The 21,138-nt window shown below is 35.4% G+C and overlaps 1 protein-coding gene across 1 annotated transcript in view; it reads right to left on the bottom strand.

Annotated features, from left to right (window-relative positions):
- Window positions 1-21,138, bottom strand: part of CCDC102B (coiled-coil domain containing 102B) — a 141,291-nt gene that overhangs the window by 88,413 nt on the left and 31,740 nt on the right. The window contains exon 5 of the mRNA XM_033069978.1: window positions 9,463-9,570. Coding sequence (XP_032925869.1) covers window positions 9,463-9,570 — 108 coding nt within the window. The remainder of the gene's footprint in view (window positions 1-9,462; window positions 9,571-21,138) is intronic.

The raw sequence follows: 21,138 nt of genomic DNA on the forward strand, positions 1-21,138 counted from the left end.
TTCAGATATTTCACATAAAATTTCTATGTAACTGAAAAGATTAATCACTGATAAATCAGATTTGACAGGCTGAATTCAAATGAATGAAACTTGAGCAGAACATTGGCACACTTGGATGCACATTTTCCCCTTTACCAAATGACAACTTAATCATGAGACAAAAGCGAAAAAAAAGCAAAATTCCAACCTTCTATCAATGGCAGTAATTCTAAGAAAATATTTTAAGAATCAATAAAATGGGGGAAAATTGAATTTAAGATTGGAATTTTAACTTATTACAGATTTTGGGAACAATCTGAAAACATATTCAAGTCTGACAATAGAGCAGAAGAAAGTTAAGTCAGTTTCTCATATATATATTTTGGGGCAGGGTCTACTGTGGTTATTTCATAAGGCAACCAGATAAAATATTATATCACATGAATAGTGTAACTCTCTTTTTACAGGGGGGAAAAATAGTTTCTAAGATCTGGCAGTACTTTTATAAAAATAACTATGAGACGCCAAGTAGGACATGAGAAACAACTTGCAGTAATTATAAAAACTATCATTAATCCTTTTTCCAACAAATCAACAGCAAGAAACCTCATAGTCTATTGACAATTACATAAACAATATCAAAAATTAAGGAAACAAGAAAGCTACTTGAATTTCCTCTGTATTGACATGAGAGAAGCATGGAAATAAATAATTATGTGCCCATATTTTACAGGTATATGGGTATATCAGAGGATCTCTCGCAAATGGATCATTGTCATAAGGAGACAAAAATGGGCAGTTAAAAAGTTCTGGGACTAGATACCAGACATTAAAGAATTCAAAAAGGCTAGAAAATAGCTAACACAAGGACAATTTTTAAAGTGCTTAAAAAAACCCATGAAGAACTGATACTGACATTCCTAAGTACAGATAAGATGAGGCATGGGTAAATATGGTTTATTGAAGAAGAATCAAAACAATTTTTATTCAAAAAATCTTAGGTCTTACTAACTTATGTCAGTTTTCTTAATGAGTCAATGAATTGACTCAGCTAGATGACAGGTCTAGGCAGGCCTTCAAATGGCATTTAACAAAGTTCTTCTACAGTGATTCTTAGAGAAATTTAGCTGACATTAAAAAGGTCCTTACATACAGGAATACCTAGTTACTAAATAGGGAAAAATAAATGAGAAGGGAAAGAAGAGAGAAATAATTGAGCAGTTTCCATGGTGTTGGAAGATCATATCAGTGATGGTGTGAAGAAAGAGGGAACTGAATTAATTTTCTGTTTCCTTATCATGAAAATGTAAAAGTAGATGTAAAGCAAACAGTGTAAAGATTTTACTTATGGGCAGTTAAATTTATAATTTTTTGTGGCAGGGTATAGTGGATGCAAAAAATAATGTGCTCAAAAATAATTTTAAAAAATTATGAAAAAAAACATTCATAAGAAGCATTAGAGTTCAAAAACACTGATGTCATTCCGGAAACTTTTAAGACATTAATTGCTAAAAAGCCATGACAGTTCTGAGAAAGTATTCCTGTGCTGCTCTTAGTCAGTATTCTGTACATACCCATTTTTGGTCAATGTCAGAAATGGGATATAGGACTGGATGAACTTTTATTCTGATGGCATGCAAACACTCTCATGCTATTCTGCAAAAATAAAAACGGCAACTGGCTTTTTGAAGCAACCTTTCCCAAATGACTGGGAAAAAAAGGGAGGGAGGTGGTGCAATAGAGTTGTAAAACTACAGAATAATACTAAATATGTATCCTTAAGTGAAATAAAAATATTGTTTCAAAAAGAAAAAATACAATATTGAATAGCTAATTATACACATTCGGGAAAAAACTTACGGCTTTTCTGGTTTCCATTATCACAATAAATATGTAACTAAAAAGTACTTAGAAGATCTTTGAAAAATGTATCATTACAATTTACAGGCCCATTCAAGAAGTCAGAAAATAGGTGATAAAATAATAAAATTAAATGAAAAATTTGAAGCATAATAATGTTGTTAAAGTTATACCACTAGTCAGATGCAAATGAAAGATTGATTTTTAAGTGGATTCTTGGGCTTTCAGTTTTTCTTGTCAGGAATTTTGAGTTAAATCTTTGAATCTGGAAACAAATTGCTGAGAAAAGTGCTGAGTATTAATCCATAACAATTTGTAATAGAGTATTTTTTCCTCTTTCTTTTATTAAACATCAGCATAATTTGCCAGAGGAAACATATCTGTAAAACTCTATTTTTATTAGTTTTAGCTCCACAATTTAGTCAATTTTCTATGGAATTGAAATGAGCATTTCACCACAAAGTAATTAGAAAGCAAACATATTAAAACAACTGTAGTCTATGTTGCAATTCTGACAAAATATATCGTGTTTTAGAAATCCATTAAGGGAGCAAACTGTGCAGTCTGTACTGTTTTATCATTGCAACAACCAGCCCCAGTGGTTTTTGTTGAAACAAATATGTTTGTGATGAACAGTGCTAGATGAATATCAAAGGGTTTAACAATATTACCATAATTACATCTCCTCTTGAGTTTTGTTCTGATGAAGAGTAAAAAATATACAAAAAACTCAGTCCTAGGGATCTGTGACACAGAACCAGCAATGAAACACATGGCAATTAATATAAGCCCTTAGTATTCAAATTCCTCTCTTATCATCCAGGCAAATTATAAAACTCCTCCTCTGTTCTGTGGTGCTTTCTCACATCACATCTGGCACTCCCCAGGCGATCAGAGTGTGCAGACAGATCTCTGCCTACACACTCTCTGAATGTGCTCACTGTTGACAAGGAAGCAGTTTGCAACTCCTTTCACATTTGGCTCTACCACTCCCCTAATTCAGCACAGTAGGTGTTGGTGAACAGACCCGAGCACCAAATGTTGAGCCCCACACACAAACACAAGAGTCAAGACTTTTCCTGCTCCTGTGGCCCTTGGTCCACTTGTGGCATTAGGCCATCCCAAAAACTCTCAGTGCACCAGCCATATTCACTCTCTCAGGGCTTAGAGCAAGGACTGTTAACACCTGAAGAACTTCCCACATGGTTTCCTTTAGAAACAATTAATGTGCACAAAATCACTGAATTAAAGCAATACAAATTCAAATGGGGATGATGAAAGAATTTGCCTTAAAGCCACATTATCTTTTATGTATCTATTATGTCTTTTAACCAAAATATAAAGGTATGTTTAGGCAGCTGCAGCACTTTTCATCTTATCTTGCTCCATTTATTTTTCTTGACCACTTCTTAATTTGATTTCTCAACTGTACTCGCAAAAACTGTTCTAATTTATAACTTGTGATACATTTCTGTGGAGCTTAGAGTAATAAGGCTGTCTTTCATCAAAAGCATGCTACAGTAGTGGTCTAGCCTTTATTAAAAAATAAATCTGGGAGTGAGCACAGCTGTGTTATACATCTTCTTTAGAGATGTGCAGACAGCGGATTTGTGTTTTATAATTTTTGTTAATTTGATTTTTCTAGTTTTTGAAAAGGAAATGTTTGAACTTTGATTTCTTATTCAACTAAAAAGATAGATTTAGGGAGTAGAAATTTAGTCTTATAGCCTTTAATAGTTTTGTTTTGATTTTTTAGTTAAAGGAAGGAAGAACTGTACCTGTTCCCACACTAAAACTTTGTATCCATAAAAATTAGAGTGTACATGGTGATACTGTTAGGAAGACTTCATGGCTACAGCTGACAAATTATTTTCTGCATATAAGAAAACCATCATGAAATACCTCATATAATTAGGAAGAAGAAATATCGCTTTCACCTCTAAGGGAGGAAAGGGTCTAAGGGTAAGGAGACAGTGGATAATGTTCCTATATTTTAAAAATACAAAGAAAACCAACCTCATTGAAGTTGCATCATAAAAAGCAACTTTTGTCTGTGAAACGTGAGGAACACACACAAGTCTGACAGTATGATGGGATGACCAAATTCCTGAATTCCAAACAGCCACCCAGCTCTCTCTCACACCTCTCTTCTACAGAACAGGAGTGGAATGGAAGATAGCAGGTTTAATGGATTGAGATAAATTTACTCACAAGAATGAATAGACTTGACTAGGGGAAAATTAAATATATTACCAGTCAAAAATAGAGTAGGGTGGCTAAAAACAAAGACAAAACTAAAATCACCTTATTCCTTCTCACCCTTCCTCTCAGGCTCAATATCACCTCTTTACTCATTTTCTCCACTACCTCTTCCCTCTATGCACAGAAAGGGATTGTCAGGATATGGATCAATCCACAATAGATTCTCTCTGTTCTCTTTCCTCCTCTGGCTGTTCCCCTGTATCAGTGAGGGGTGTCACTCCCATGGGATACAGTCCTTCATGAACTGCTCAAGCATGGCTTCTTCCTGCAGACTGCAACTCTTCAAGAACTGGCTGAGGATGGGAGCTTTCCATGCAGTAAGTCTTTTAGGAATAGAATTCCAGGGTGGGTCCCTCATGGTCTGAGATTCCTACCAGGAGTCTGCTCCTGCATGTGCTCTCACAAGCTGCACTTTCCTTCAGAGCAAGCCTACTTGCTCCAGTACAGGTTCATCCACAGGCAGGAAGATGACATTTGTTCCACCGTGGACCTCCATGGGCTCCAGGGGCACAGCTGCCTCACCTTGGTCTGCACCATGGAGTGCTGAGGAATCCGTGCTCTGGCTCCCAGAGCACCTCCTCCCCTTCCTGCTTCACTGACCTTGGTGTCTGAAGGGTTGTTTCTCACACTGGCTCAGCTTTGGCCAGTGGCTTTATCTTGGAGCCAGTTGGAGCTGCTTGTGTCTGGCATGGGGAAGCTCCTAAGCTCTTTTCACAAAGCCCATGGATGTATGGATTTTTTTGTTAACAACATGATAACCTTATCATATTACAGATAAAATTCAAACTTGAAATAAAAATTAGTTTATGCATCCATAAGCTCCACAGTTCAATATTCAGATCCACTACAAAACATATTCCATAGCCAGCCATTTACCGTAATCATTAAAGATAATACAAAAGAATAGTTACTATTCCTCCAAATTAATTTATAATTTTGTTTCAAGGTCATATTCACAGATGAAAGGGAAAATATTTTTCCATAAACATCATGTTTTGCGTATTGATTTATACCATCAAGAAAGTGGCTTTTTCTTCATGTTATCCCTTCCTAGATGAAGCCGTTAGATCTATTTACTATTTATTACCATGATATTAGTCAAATAATACATCTCTTAATTTAAATGGTATTTTAATTTCAGGAAGTACAATCAATAAAACTGCACAGTAACAATATCTGATCCCAATTGTTTCATCAATTCTGCTCATTTTGTACAACAGAAATTAACATTTTAAAAACTGCATGTGGAAATACAGTAAATTCACGAATACAAGCCGCACTGAGTATAAGCCGCATCTCTGGATGTTGGCAAATATTTCGGTTTTTGTCCATAAATAAGCCGCACCTGAATATAAGCCGCTCTGTCGTTTGCAGCGAGGATCCGCGTGCAACAAAGTTGCCAAATACTAACAGAACTGAGGCATGGTGGGGGGTTTACTGGCTCAACTAAGGCTGTGCAGGCTCGGCCCGCTAGGGGTTGCTGACGGGACCAGGTGGCCCAGCCCAGTGCTGCCGCTCGGGGCTGGTCGCCGCCTCTGGGTTCGGTCGCCCCGGCCCCGCTCCTGCCGCGGCGCTGGCCGGGCACGGAGAGAGCGGCCCGCTCCCGCCTCAGCGCTGGCCGGGCATGGAGCACCTCCTGCTCCCGCCACGGCGGTGGAGGGCGGGGGCAGAGCACCCCTCCTCCTCCCCGGGCAGCGGCAATGGCGGTGCAGGGCCCCCATCGGCTCCCAGAGCCGCGGCAATGGCGGCGCAGGGCCCCCCCGTCTCTACCCCGGGCTGTGGCAGAGAAGAAGAGAGCTCTCCTGCCTCTCTCCCCGCCCCCCGTGCTGCCTGCAGGGAGCCAGGGCAACACAGTAACACTGTAACAATTGCAAAATGCCGGCTTTTACTGGCAGGTGCTTGGCTCGGCGCCCTGGTTGGCACGTCTGGGGTTGTAAATGTCAGAAAATTATTCACATATTAGCCGCCCCCGAGTATTAGCCGCACTTCCGGGTTTCCACCAAAATTTTTGTCAAATTGCTGAGGCTTGTATTCGTGAAATTACTGTATTTTAAACCAACATACTGCCAGCTAAGAATACTATGGACTAACACTTTTTGAAAGACATAATTAATATCAAATTTTATGGTCAGAACTTGAAGCTAGAGGGTTTGCTACTATCTGTGGCAAGAGTGCATGAATTCTATGTCCTATGGAGGTATGGATAAATATTAAAGAACAAGATAACTGTCAAAATGAAATAATTTAGACAAGGATGTAAGGATTTAATTTCTGTGTATTAATATGTTGTTAACACAACTATAGCTGTTACTAAACAAAAAATGTTGCCATTGCCTGCTTATGCCATCTACAAGTATGAATCAACCATATAACAATTAATAACACTGAATATTGTTTTAAACAACTACAATGGATGCTCCAAGTAACCTCACAAATACATGTTTTGGAAAAAAGTAAGATACTAGGCAACTGTGTTTTGCTTTGGGATTAATTTTATAAAAAATTACCTATATAGACATCCATTGTGTCTACTTGCTAAATAAAGCCATAACCATACGATCAAGATGCATAAAGACATTTAAATAGCAGTAGTTTCAATTTTTGCTGACTTAGATATCAAACCATCACTCACATTAAAGGAATCATCCTTTCATGCTCCTCTAACCCTGCTTATAATGTTATTTTAGTTGAACTTGAAGGTACCATCCCAGAAATAAAAGGGTGTTGAACTAGAAGTCAAAGCAATTGTTTTCAGGTTTTTTATAGTATTAGAGAAAATCAGAAGCTGTCTCTGAATTTAACAAGGTTCAACAGAGATATTAGGATGTGTCTACAAAGGAGTAGACGTGTTCCATCTGAATTGAGTTAGACTGGAATCCTTGAAAAAGAAACTCATTTCTTAACACCTGTTTTACATTTAATGGCAGCAGCAAGGCTTGAAAATATGCCAAATAACTCTACAAAACACTGCCTTCTCCTCATATGGCTGACCAGGTGTCCAATGCCATGACTGACTTGGAGATGAACTCATTGAAAGAATAATTTTCCTCCTAAGACTGTTTCCACACTTTTTTTCCAGCTGTAAAGGGCTAATTTTCTCATTAAGCATTTGCCACAGCACTTTAATCCTGTTGATCTCTAATTTTACTCATGTTGCCAGTGGGTGTTTGGTGTCACAAAAGATAGTTTTTGGTGACACCCCTCGCTCTGCAGCCAGAGGCCAGGAGCCCTGGACACAGTGAGAAGAAGGCTTAGGATGCTATGGCAGACTCTGAGAAGGAGGTCTGGCTGGAAACGCTGTTGGAGACTACAAGACAGCTCAGCCTTGGGGATGATGCACCACAGGGCATAGTCCCCAGCCTAAAATGGAGAATAACAGCACATGCCCAATTCACAACTCTGGAGGGAAAATGTTCCCATCAAAATCTTGCTGTCTCCCTCTGAGGCTGAGGCTGGCAGAGGCATTATCCTTGCCTGTAGGTGGGATCAAGGAGTTCTATTGTTAAACTGGAAGAAGGGGACAGCAAGGACCTTGTGAAATTAAGCAATGGCAAAGTCCTATACCTGGGAAGGAAGAGTCTCTTGCAATGACATGATGAACTTTTTTCCAAAGCAGCTGTTGCTTAGGGACTGTCTAGGCAATAAGTCTGCTGGTGGTGTGGATCACTTCTTCATCTCTTCTTTTTTTTTCCCCTTCCTTTTCCTTCTCCCCCTTCCCAGTATGTATTAATCTGTCTTTATCTCAGTCCACAAGTTTTTTTCTCAGTTTTGCCCCTCCAATTCTTTCCCCCAATCCCCACTGCTGTGGAATAAGCTTCACTGCAAGTGAATGAGCTTATCTGCCAGCTGTGTCAAGCCATCACAAACCAGCTGCCCAGAGTAAGTCCTGGATGTTTTTGAGATTTCACTGGACAAAACATTGAATAACTCAGTCTGACTTTGGAGCTGATCTTGCTTTGAGCAGGAGATAGGAATGAAGATCTCATGAGATCCATTCCAGTCTGACTTGTCCTCTGATTCCATGTTTTACAGTTATTATAAATCAAATATAGGGCTGCTTTACTAACAGAGACAGCTGATACTAACAGAAAGGGTTGATCACAGATATCTAATAATCTATGAAACTAACTGTTTTTTAAAAGAAAACCAAACAAATAAACATGCCAGCACAGACATATAAGCAAAATAGATTTGAAATATAGGAATATACCTAAGCAGATGAGCCTCTTTCTGGCCATATCTCCAACCTCAAGTTGCTTGCATTACAAATAAATCAAGAAAATACTGATGTGATATGGTATGATGTGATATGTATAGGTTATCATAAAATAAATAGTAGTAAAGAAAAGTCAAAACCCATTATTTTTTTATGTGAGATATGTTAGAAGGGTAGGCTTATATGCATGAGCTTCATTCATGATGGAAACAGAAAAATCTTATGATTACATTTAACAGCAGACGTCAAGCATGAAACTTCTCCCTCAGTCTTGCCCAAGAGAAATTACCTAGTTATTAAATTCCAAACCTAATTACTTAGAATGTCACTATTAACAGCAAATGCATATAAATTAGATTAAATTATTGGTTATTTAGGCAAATTTAAAAAAAGAGTTACTGTTTCTCACTACCCAACTCATAGCATTGGATATGTACATTTAGTAATTGGTTGGTGGCTCAGAGTCTCAATGAAAGTGGGAGCCTTCTGGATCATTATTTAGTTATCAGCATAGAAAACCATAAAATAAAGTCCAAGAGTCTCTGAATAAATTATCAAGTCATTTTTAGAAGGACAATACATGAACAGATCTTTGGAGGAACAAAAAAATAAGGAATAGGTGCTCCTTTCAGTTCTCCCTCTCCTAAGAAGAGATTCAGTGTTCAACAAAACAGGGAAATTATTTGTCTCAAATTTTTTTTGCTTTGACCTTCATCAGGATTCTGTAGCTTACAAAGCTTACTTAATCCCTTCTGTTCCTCTCAGACTTCGCTTTTGCTTCCTAATCTTGTTATACTCGTCATTTCTCCCAGCTCCTTTTAAAAAAGAACAGATATTTTTTTCTGTTTCTTTACCCTACAGAAATTCTAAGCCACTGAGGTCCAATTGTTCAGGTCTGGCATGCATTAAGGGCTACTTTGTCTTGTATGATCTTTGTTTCAGAGACACCTTCTGGCATTTTGAAATAGTAATTTTGGGTGCGAATGCTCCTCAAATAATCCAACTAAGTAATACCACTAAACTAAGTAAAAAGAAGCTTATTTTTTAGCCAAAAGCCTACTTCGTGCATTTTAATGATCACAACTCAATTTATTTAGTGTTGTTTAATTTTTTTTCATCACCAGAGGCTCCTGAAATTCTTTTACCTGCGTTGTTAGTTTTCTGGTCTCTTCTTCCATACTTTGTTTATCTGCTTCTCTCTGTTGCTTTCTCTCTCCCCAGTCAGAAGCCTTCTCACAGCACATTCTTTCCAGCTGGGAAGGTTGAGGGCAGGAGGAAGAATATAAAAAAAGAAAAAGAGAAACGAACAAAGAGAAAGAGGAATAATCTGATTAAAACTTCCTGATTTTCACTGGGTGAGGCTAATGGTTTCACCTCAGATTAAGGTAGGCACCTTAGGAATCAGCCCAAGGTGTAAGTTTCCCATGTTTCATAAAGTTAAATATTTTAATTCTAACATAACCAAGACAGTCAATTTTTCCTCAAATGTACCTTCAAAAAAGTAAATCATAGATAATTTTTCATACAGCAACTGATAACAAAGTCTTACTCCTTTCCTACTATTTATGAAAAAATAGTATTTAAAAAAATAACAAAATGTTTTAAAGAACATTGAGACTGATTTTGGCTTGACAATGTCAAAGCCCACTTCTTATTCTCTAAAAGAAAAATATCAGAATGTTTTTATTCTGTTTACATTTTAGAAGGATTGTAATCAATATTCATTAAACTGAAGAAGTTCAAAAGTGTATCTTCAGTACTAAATATAGTTATCTTTATAACCAGTGGAAAGATTATTAAGTTTTCATGCTAATCTTTTTCTTGTGGTCACAATTAATAGTCTAAAGGGAAATATTATCTTTTATGGCCAACGTTGTAACCTTATTTTAGGATAACTTTATGAATTTGTTCATCAAATCCACATATAGGGTGAATTAAATTAAACAAAGAGACATATTGCTAAGTCATATAATTATCAAAGATCTGATTTATTCTTCAGAGATAATGACATAGAGGTTTTTGTCAAGGTTGCATTAAATGCTTCTCAAACTTCAAATGAAAAAATGATAAAGTGAACTTATGTTTATAACATAAACCAGATACTTATCAGGTACTAATGGAAAGTACTTAATGTTAACAAGTTATTATTAACTGGTTCTTAACAGGAGATTAAAGACATTAAAAGGTTCCAGGTTCTTATATTTTTTAAAAGTTTCTTTTTTGAGGTGAAAAAAAGAGGATAATTGCTAATATATTAAAAAAAAGGTCATCATTTTAACAACTTTTTACAACTTTCTGTTCTGTGAAACTAAAATTTATGGTTTGATACAAATGGAGACTGAAAACATTGTGAGACACTTCTTCATTGAAGAAACAGGATATCTGTGCCAAGGCTTAAGAAAGAACCATAGAAGTGTATTTTTCCAGTTCTATTAGTTATTTTTATTCTAAAATCAATTTCTGGCAAATAATGAAAAGGTACTGAATGTAGAGCAAAGAGAACAAGTTGTCTGATCCTGTGAATAGCAGCAACGACATTCTCTAGCTGAATCAAATTGCAAACTGCTCTGTTCCCACCTTATTTCTGAGTAAATAAAAACAATTAGTAATGAAATAAAGAGGGTCATTCAGATTTTCAGATGACTATAAAAGTTATTATTCCACTCTGCTCCATATTGGTGTGGCCTCACCTCAAGCACTGTCTGCAGTTTTGGGCACAAGTCATCAAACTAATAGAGTGAGTTCAGAGTGATAGACTACAAGTTGCTAATTCCAATGCACAAGTGAATGTTTGATGCTCACATGTTCCTAATGGGGTCTTTAAAATCTATCTACTGAATTTCTGTATAGTAGTTGGAAATTAAGGAATCACATTCCGCTATTTTGCAGCAAATATTATTTCTTCCTCACCAAAGTTATGGAAGTTGCTTGAATACTGTCTACTGGACTACAATCACAAGCTCCATATTTTTTTCCTAAATATGCAGGCATGATTATTATTAAAAGTACCCATGAAAGATCCAGAACATGAGAAACTCTGTCTTCTTGCAAAGCACCTGGTAAAATGCACCACTGAATTTCTAAGCCTGAAAGTTCACCTTTCTACAGTGGTGACACTAATCAATACAAATTCATTTTTGTCAGACATAAAATAGAGAGAAATCAGAAAACCATCCAAGGTTGAATTTCAGTCCAGAAATTAAGCAGAAGGTGACTATCACATGAAGATCTGATGTCAAAGATAAATTTATTTACCTCTGTCTGTAAAATTTCAATTAATTGCACCCAAGATGCAATTATGATCAATTTACATATTTAACAGTCCTGATTTCAGCTGGGATAGGAGTTCATTTTCTTCCTAGTAGCTGGCACAGTGCTATGTTCTGAATTTAGTATGAGAATAATGTTGATCACAGAGGGAAGTTTTCACTATTACTGAGCAGTGCTTACAATAAGTCCGGGCAGTTTCAGCTTCTCGTACTGCCCGGGGAGTAAGGAGGCTCAGGCTGAAAAAGAATCTGGGAGTGTACAGCTACCCCAAAGCAGCCACAGGGATATTCCATTCTATTGATGCTCTTGTGCAGAACTCCACATTCTGATTTATAAAGAAAAGTGAAAGCTTAAGAAAAAATTTGCAACACATGAAAAAACCTTGAAATCTTTAATTTTCCCTTAAAATATGAATATTTTTTCTCCATAAAATATACGTGCAGACTTGCAGTGAATTTCACTTTTTAATAGGAAGACAAGAATAATGGTGGAAGGATAGAATGAGGTCAAGGTAGTGTCAATGAAGTGGGTAATTGCAAAGGTGAATGGTGGAAATGAAGTACAGTGTATTGACCTTTTGAAACTGGATAATTGCATCTTAGAGCTAACTTACACCATTTTATGACTAACATGAAAGGCAGAACCCTGAAAAAAACAGACATAGTAAAAGGAACTCCACCTCGTACAGTTCATTAGCAGAAAAATCTTATTGCTCTTGTTCAGTTTAAGGCAATATAACCGTGGTTGAGGTTCCAAAAGTTTTATTGAAACAAGATTTATCTCCTTCCCCTTAGTCAAGAATAGATAGAGTAGAATGAAGGGCAACAATTAAGGTGCAATGAACACAAAAATAAAGATGATGAGGATAAAATGTAGCAGTCAACCTGATTTCAGACAGAAAACAGAAGAAATTTCACGCACCTTTTTTTTTTTTTTTTTTTTTTTTTTTTTTTTTTTTTTTTTTTTTTTTAGTGCAAAGATTTGTTAGCTTCCTATAAAACTTGGAAAAGGTAGGAAAGCATATGTGGAAAATGATGATCTTCAAATTTTTAAAATAACTATTTAAAATAGGGTTGGACAGAACAGAAGCGTTAGTTTTGATCTGATCTGACTTGACAATGATGTCAGAATAAAATCCCACCAATCCAACCAGAAATTCTCCCTGTAAAATTTTTCTTCTACAAAACTGGCTTTTTCTTTGCCAAAAGCATGTTCTGTGAAAGAGTATCTACATATCTCAAATAAAAGCTAATTTGATGAGAATAGAAGAGTTTTATTTATTTATTTTATTTTATTTCCTATCTGAATCTTATGCAACCACAGAAAATCATTATCTTCTGATGCTATCTGTCTTTATATTTGGAATCTACAGGCAAGCCAAATGAGGCCTACAGACTTGCAACCCAGAGATGCAAGAATTCCTGTTTAAACTAGTGACCTCAGACAGCCTCACTCAAATACAAATGTAAAATATCTGCTTCCATTTGTGCACATCAAAAATGAAAATTTAAAATCTATATTATTTTTTTGTCCTTAAAATGACAATGCAGGGCTTTTTTCATGTTCCAAAGCAAGATAAATGAACACATATTTTCAGGGTTCTTGATATCCTCACTGTGTTGTGGATGGAGGTAATTTTCATTCATCTATGCTACAAATTTTTCTACAGAATTTAAGCAAGAGGTATAGTAAACTGAAAATTTACTAAGCCACAGGTTGATTATGAATTAAGGACCATGACAATCTTCTAAATAAAGAAAACCTTTTGAAATAACCATAAATCTTCATAGAGTCACAGATGAATTTGATTTGTACAGATTTCTTCCCCACTGTTACTCAGAAAACTCAGTACAAGAAGCAAATTTTCCTTTTCTGTAATTCAGACAGGAATACTGTCTCTCAAAAAATGTCATATCCAATAGTCTTTTCAAAGCCAGAGGCAAGAACTCAACAACTGTGCAGTTTCACCAACCATCTTCCAAATTATTGCACATTGATAAGAAATGCAAGAACAGAGAATCTGCCCTTTCACAGTTGCTAGAAGGAACAGCAAACATGCAGCTTCTTTAAATGTGGTACCTAGGTAGATTGGATCAAATGAACTGAAACCAAGCTCTGCCTGAAGATCAAACAAACATCAAGCAAAAACATCACATTCCTTCATTGAATTAATCATGAAACATTGTACTGGGTCTGAGGATATTTTATCAGTGGTCTAAAAGTAATGGTATCAAATGCTTAAAGATAGTCTCAGCACAATTGGGAAAACAATTCTGTGTTGTAGGATCAGGAAAAAACTCATAGTGCCAGAAGAATCTTCAAAGAGATACACAAGAGAAGAAAATAGTTACATTGGTGAATTTGTTTTTCTTAAATCACATCCAGTTTTGGTTCCGCTGTGTCTACAGAACTTGGAAAATGACAATGGTTCCACTCCATTGCTCACCTCCCTTTGAGAAAGGAGTAAGAGGAAGATGGGTTTCACACAGCAAGACAATCATGTGCAACTGGATGGAAAACAATTCCAAGAATCTTTGTTACTTGCAAGGTAACCCCTATTTTGTTGGGGTATAGGGGAGTGAGTCTGTTTTTTGGGTTTTAAAAAAATTTTTTTTGAGACTTCTATTGCTAAAAGTCTGTAAGAACATGAGGAAAACTGCCAAAGCTCCTAAGGTCTTTAAAAAACTCATCAACTTTCCTGCTTCCAAGATCTGCACTGCTGAATGCACGTGTGATTCTTGCTGGCAAGCAAAATTATTACTTAATACATGTGACACTGGACAGTTTTGTAATTATTATTTCCAATATGTCTGACACTTTCTAGAATTCTTTTCTTTGTTCAACTAAAAAGTGTAATCAAAGACTACCAGAATCCATACCACTTCTTCCACAGGAAAGGGAAGACAAATGTTGGCTAGCTTTTTATTTGACAAATGCTTCAATACAGTAAAAAAATTTACTTTGTTTTTTCTTATTTTCTTCTTATGTGTCTGCCAAGAACACCATTTAGTCCATCAACAACTATACTGAAAGCTTGATAAATATTATTGTGCCTGACAATATCTTGAGACACCAAGCTCTGCAAGAAATTGAACTTTTTAATGAATGCTTATATTCATAACAATGCCTAGCACCAGCATATTTAGTAATCAAATATTTCTTCCTCCTGGTTCTACTCAAATGCTTAAGTCTGCTGCATGCTGATATCATTGCACTATGCTGACATTACATGGAAAGTTGCTGATTTCCCAGCACTTTTTTTCCTTTCCTCTTGTCTGCATACAGATAAAACTCTTCTGTGTGTATGGTTAATTCAAGAGAATTGATTTATGCAGGAATATAAGTTGCCCATAGATATATAAAAAGCTTTAAGCATGAAACTTTAAAACAATCTCAAATAATACATGCAGAGAGGCATAAATAAGTTCAAAAATAGGAACACAGGTGGAGAAAATTACCTTTGATCTTACAGATCTTTCCATCTGAATCTGGCACTGCTTCTGATGTTGCTTGTGAGTTTAATTTCATATGGACTATACATTACATTAAAATTAACACCTCCTGTTGAGGAGAATCTACTCTTCATTCAAGGAAAACACATTTTCTATCAATGTCTACCAGAGAAAATTATGCATAATGCCTATCCAAAATTCTACTTTCACCAATTATTTGTAAATAATTGAATACTTCTGAAGAACTACCTTTACCTATCTAAAGATTTGAGATCAGTAAAGAGAATATCAACACATCATGCACTCATTTCTACTTTAAAATTACAAAGGGTTTTCATGTTTGATCTTGTTTTAAACAAGAGATACTTACATTTTTCATGTGGAAAAACTGAAGAAGATGACTAAACAAATACTGGAAGATTCCTGCAGTACTACAGATTGGATAAGGTAGGAAAAACCACAGTGGGCCATCTGGGGTGATGTCCCTGATCAAGCAGGGTATGTTAACCTTCTTCATTGCAATCCCAATTCATAACAAGACTGAGACTAGAGGAATGTCCAAACTACCAGTGTCTACCAAACTGTACAGTGTTGTTTATTTAGTCAACATTTTAATGCATCATAAACAATTTTGAAAATTCTATAGAAAAAAAGTTAAAACTAGAAAAGACTGTTATAATGAAGATATAAAAAAACATGTTATAAATAAAGTATATAATAGCCATAAGATGCAAGGATAAAGAAAATTTTGTCAAATTGACATTCTTGTAGTCTTGCCAGAAAAGCATGAATGTTGGCATGAATATTTAAAAACAAATAAGAGTGTGATTATTTTTTTCTGATACATGTTGTTCTGTTCTACCACTCTCAGTGTTCTACTGATAGATAAGCCAAATGTTAAACCATTTGTAGGCTCTCTTGGAAACTAAGGGACTTTCACCCATTGTTTAAAACAAATACAAAAATTCTGTTTTCATTTTTATAGCCAGGCATATCCATGTCCTGATCGGCCAAATCACTAATGCACATGAAAGATGAACCATGTACTTTATTATCTTCCAGAATTGAATACAACAGGTTGTAGCTCACAAAATACAAACCTCGTACATTCCTAGTCCATACAAATATCTGTTTGTTTTTTGGGTTTTTTTAATGAGTATAGTGTGTTTCAGCTGAAACACAGAAAATAAAGATTCCTTCATTTTTCACTGCAAAATGTACACTTGATAATTATGAGAAATAATGTATATTCTATATGCAAATTTAATTAGTGCAGACAGTAAAAATAATAAAAACTAAGCATCAACACGTTCACCTACCTTTCAAATTAAAACAGAGTATCAGCCTCATATGAGCGTTTATTCTTGATGCAGCTTTGTCTCATATTTGCTAATATAAATATATCAATATTTTGCCACTTGGAGAGCCCTCATATTGTCCAAAAGGTAGCAGGTCATGCATTTGCATACCTCAAAATAAAATATTTGGGTAAGAACCATTCCTCAGTTTTTTCAATTATATTGATATTGATTGAATTTCCAAATAGCCTAGAAAAAAATCCCTGTGAGTACATTCTCCAGGCTGAAATTGAAAGTGTTCTGGTTTAAGTCTCTTCCTGACTTTCCAGGCATCCTCTCAGAGATCATTAAGGAACTCATGGGAACCCTCTGAGATACTTGTGGGTATCTGCTGCTGCTACATAAGGAACCATGTAAGTAACTGCCTCTTCACCACCAGAATCTTGTTTGCAGCATCTTAGACAGAATAAATGCCCCCACAGGAAAAATGAAAACCTAGATTTCTAAATTAGAAAAAAAATATATGAAATCTGTAATCTGCCCCTTCTATATTTTGAAAAAATTAAAAATTTACCATAATAACTAGCGGCCATTTTTTCCCCCCTACAGCTAGTTTAAGGTTATCTCTCAGTTACAAATATCCTAGCTATCAAGATACTGGGAATTTTCTAGAATTTCCCTGAAATTCTCCTCTCTTCCCTCATAAGATGAATGCAGAAGGTGAGAGCTATTTACTCACTGGAAAAAAATATACAATTAAATTACCAATAATAAATTGTCCATCAAGTAATTCTTCCTTTAAAACCATTACTGTGGTTTAGAAACAAATACTCATATTCTCTTAATTTATCTATAGCCAAGCCATAGATAATTTCATGCAGACCTTATGCCTATATTATAATATGGGCAACAGTAGAAGGACTATATTTTTCATCTCTGTCTGGAACTAAGACCTTCACCTCTGGCTCACACCACAAAGGCCATCACAGTACAGACCACTTGGCTGTCCTAACCTTCCCTGGACCACCCCTATTCTCGTCCCACTCCAACAGCACCTCTAAGCTTTCTCTTTTGCTCAATCTGAGGACAAATTTCTGTCTCCAGGGCGAAGAACCTCACCTCCATAATGTCTGTCAGCATCACTCACTTCTCCTGCTCTGTATTTCTCATTTTAGCTGGTGTTCCCCTCCTACTTCTAAGGCTTGCTGCATTTCAAAAGTAACACTTATGGTATGAAATATACCAAAATCTACATCAAATGTATCTCACTCAGCTGCACCGAAAATATGCTTCATTAGCTTACTTCAGTCATTTGACTACAAATTTACTAAATGTCCCATTTCACTATGGTCTTTCAGACTATCCAATATCAGCTCTCTATTTGGGTTCCTTTCCAGCCTACTTCACGCCAATCACTTCCAAAAGTTTTCCCAGTTTCTGGAAATTGCCCGTAAGTCAAATACTTTCCATTCTTTCCTGTGCATCTGAAGAGAGTGGTTCTCAGAGTAATTCCTGATTGCAGAGAAAAGTTGAAGCATTGGTTCCAACTAATTCAAGTAACTATTTACTCCTAATTTTAATATTAGGCATCCTTTAATTAGCCTTTGACTTGAAGGCTGTTTTTTTAAATAATGACAAAACCAGTCAGACTCAAGTGGTTTCTGTACTTCCCATAATTAGAAACAGAGACTGAATAGAAAGTCATTTGAAAGCACTGAGCATCTTTCTGAGCACACCTTTTACTGCTGGTTCTTCAAATTATCTTCTTGTTGTTGTGTTTAGCAAAATATTGGTGCTTAGATGACCTTACATAAAAATGTCGTGTACATGATGCTGTTTTCTATATTCCTAAATCAAAATGATATCTGAGGTGGGACTAACATGACTAAATTATCAAACTACTTTTCCTTTTTTGACTAATGATGAACATAGTATAGAGTTCTAAAAAAATTAATCTCCACAAATATTATGCAGTAGTTTAGGTGAATTTAAAATGTTCTCTGATCTCATTCAAGGAAATAATTCACATTTCAACTAATCCCTTGGAGAATACTGCTTGAAATTTATAAGGGACACATGCCAACCAAAACTCTCAAAGCCTGACAAGCCATCACTCATGTAGAATGAGAATTCCAATGTACTAACAAATTACTATTTCCTTTTGCTGCTATGCATGGAGAGGTCAAATTTTTAATCCAGGGAATAAAAAAGCAAAAATTCCGATATTAACTAATAACCAACGATCTAATAACTGTAGCTCAAGTCAATTAAAAAAAATTAAAGTACAAAAAAAAAAAAATCACACTTTAATACCTATGTTTCACTAACAAACAAGGTTAAATTTGAGCTCTTGACATTTACAATGAAGGGTTTGATTTGTTTACTTTACAAAGAGTAGCATGTTTTTCTTGTAGTTGATTGGATTATGATAGAACATCACAGGGGTGACAGCGGCAATAGAATAAACAAACTGTGTAAAAAATCCTAGAGTAAATGGCAAAGATTGTTTTAGGCATAGGATTACAGTAAATATTTTTCCTAATTTGAAATTTCAAAGATCAGATGATTTTGGGCATTCTTAAGCAAAAAAATATGAAGCAAAGCAGGAACCTTTACCCCTTAATCTTCCACACTGACATCTTAGCTTCATGAGAGGGAAAGGAGGGAGGAGGACTCCTGAGTGTGTGCTGGAATGTTCAATTCAAGACATTCTGGTTTATATTTCCAAAGAATGTAGAAAATAGGCCCCTGCTGAGAATCTTTTTCTTGTTGTTGTTTAATGACACCTGAAACTTCTTATTAAAATCTGCTTAATTCCTGTTCCATCCAAATATTGTTGCAAGACTGAAGTTTCTCAGTTTAGGAGATTTTATGATCTCCATTTACTTAGTTTACTTCTGTTACTACTGTCTTTATCAGAGGGAGGAGACCATGTATGTATGTGGATTTTGTTTTCTTTTTCCTACTCAAACCTAATACAAGCTTCTTCCTGAAATAAGGAATACAGACTAAGCCCTAGGAGACCCAAGACTGACTAATTCAAAATTCCTTTTTAATAGCAAGATGAAAAATAGATTTATATGCCTGTGAGTAGAAATAAACGTACAGACTTCAGTGGAAGCAAAAATGAGCTTCTATTCTATGGAAATAAATGACCAGACCAATTGAATTTTCATTCTTAACTTTCAGAGCAATAAAAAAATTATATATAATTTACAGAAGATAATTTTTAAACTGGGTATTTTTACAAATAAACAGCCTATGAATTTAATTTCAGTCCAGACTATAAAAGCTTGCCTCCTGTCACTTCAAATAGTAATCTACTGCTGTGTGTTTAGGTAGTTATTATTAGTAATTAATTTAGGAACTAGAATATGTCATAAGCCATTCTAATATGTACTGTAAAAGGAAGACGATAACTCTTCCTCAAAAAATACAAGGATTTTTCATAAAAAGATGAATGCAGACATGCAGAAAATAGTCTGGAAAAAAAAAGAGTAAATAGTGCAATAGTAATATATTTATTTGTTTGTCTGTTTTTGAAGTCTTATTGGCTGTACAGAAAGTCAATAATTCTTTTGCTCACAACGAATTTCTTAGCCAACTTTCCATCCTCAATATTGTTGAATTGAGAAAAACTTATTGATAAACAAAGAACTGTAAGGAAACAGAAAATTCAGTAATAGTCAGCATGATTAGGAAACACTCAAAACAAATTCAAATTTTCCTCTGTTTCATAAATTTCCTAAACTGGGTATTACACGTTGCAGATCATGACACTGTTTTTCCCAATTTTAATTTTTAAAACAAAATTATTAAAATAATAATATTAAGGCTATAATAGGAATGCTAATTGATAGATTGGAAAATAAAATAATAACTAAATTTAGCTTACAGTAAATTTTTTAATGCAACTGCTAATGAATCATAACAAAATATATCAAAATGACAGCAACAGTCAAAGCCTCTCCATTTAACTTAGGGACTACACAAGTTCACTTATCTCACAGATGAGGACTGTTGACTTTTCAGATTAATGGTCAAGGGATGCTGGGAATAGGATGTTTTCTGTAACTGTAAGTCTTACAAATAAATACATGTCATATTACTAGAACAATAAATAGTGTGAAGCCATACTAGATATTTGTAATCATTACTTTCCTGTTGGAAAAGCATCCATACCAACATATTTAATTAAAATTAAAGTCTGATTTGACATAATGTGAAGTATTCAGGAAAATCAAAATGGCATAAAGGTTCCTTGATGAGTACTGGACTATTATACCAATGTTACTTACAGTGCAGATAAATTGCACTATAATATACCAAATTCCAAAAGCTGTCATGTTCTGATGTAGTGAGCTTTATCCTTAAGCATTAACTATCTGTGCTAAAAGAGAAAGATTAAACCAGTATTCAAGCTTGTTTTCTGAACTGTAAGTTCAAAGAATTCAAGAAATAGAGGAGATGAGTCTGTTCAAAGAAATTTAAAAGTGCTGTGCTGCTTAGAGTTTAGGTAAAGATAGCATAGGAAATTTCTTCACATAGCTCTCCTTACAGAGTAAGAACCTGAAACATACAGCTTTAGTCACTTGATAAGCAATTACATAAAATAATTTCTGTAGAGTAGTGGTCTGGTGGCAAGTCCTTGTAGCAATGGTTCTACTACTTACAGTTTACATGGCATGTCTTCTGTTTTATCTGAGCCTCACCCACAATAGAACATCACACTGGTACTCTGAAGTAATAAGTGTCTCTGAAGAATCTTCTGTTACAATTCCTGACCACCTGCTACTACATA

This window comes from Catharus ustulatus, chromosome 1 (assembly GCF_009819885.2).
Source record: "Catharus ustulatus isolate bCatUst1 chromosome 1, bCatUst1.pri.v2, whole genome shotgun sequence".
Taxonomy (NCBI): Eukaryota; Metazoa; Chordata; class Aves; order Passeriformes; family Turdidae; genus Catharus; species Catharus ustulatus.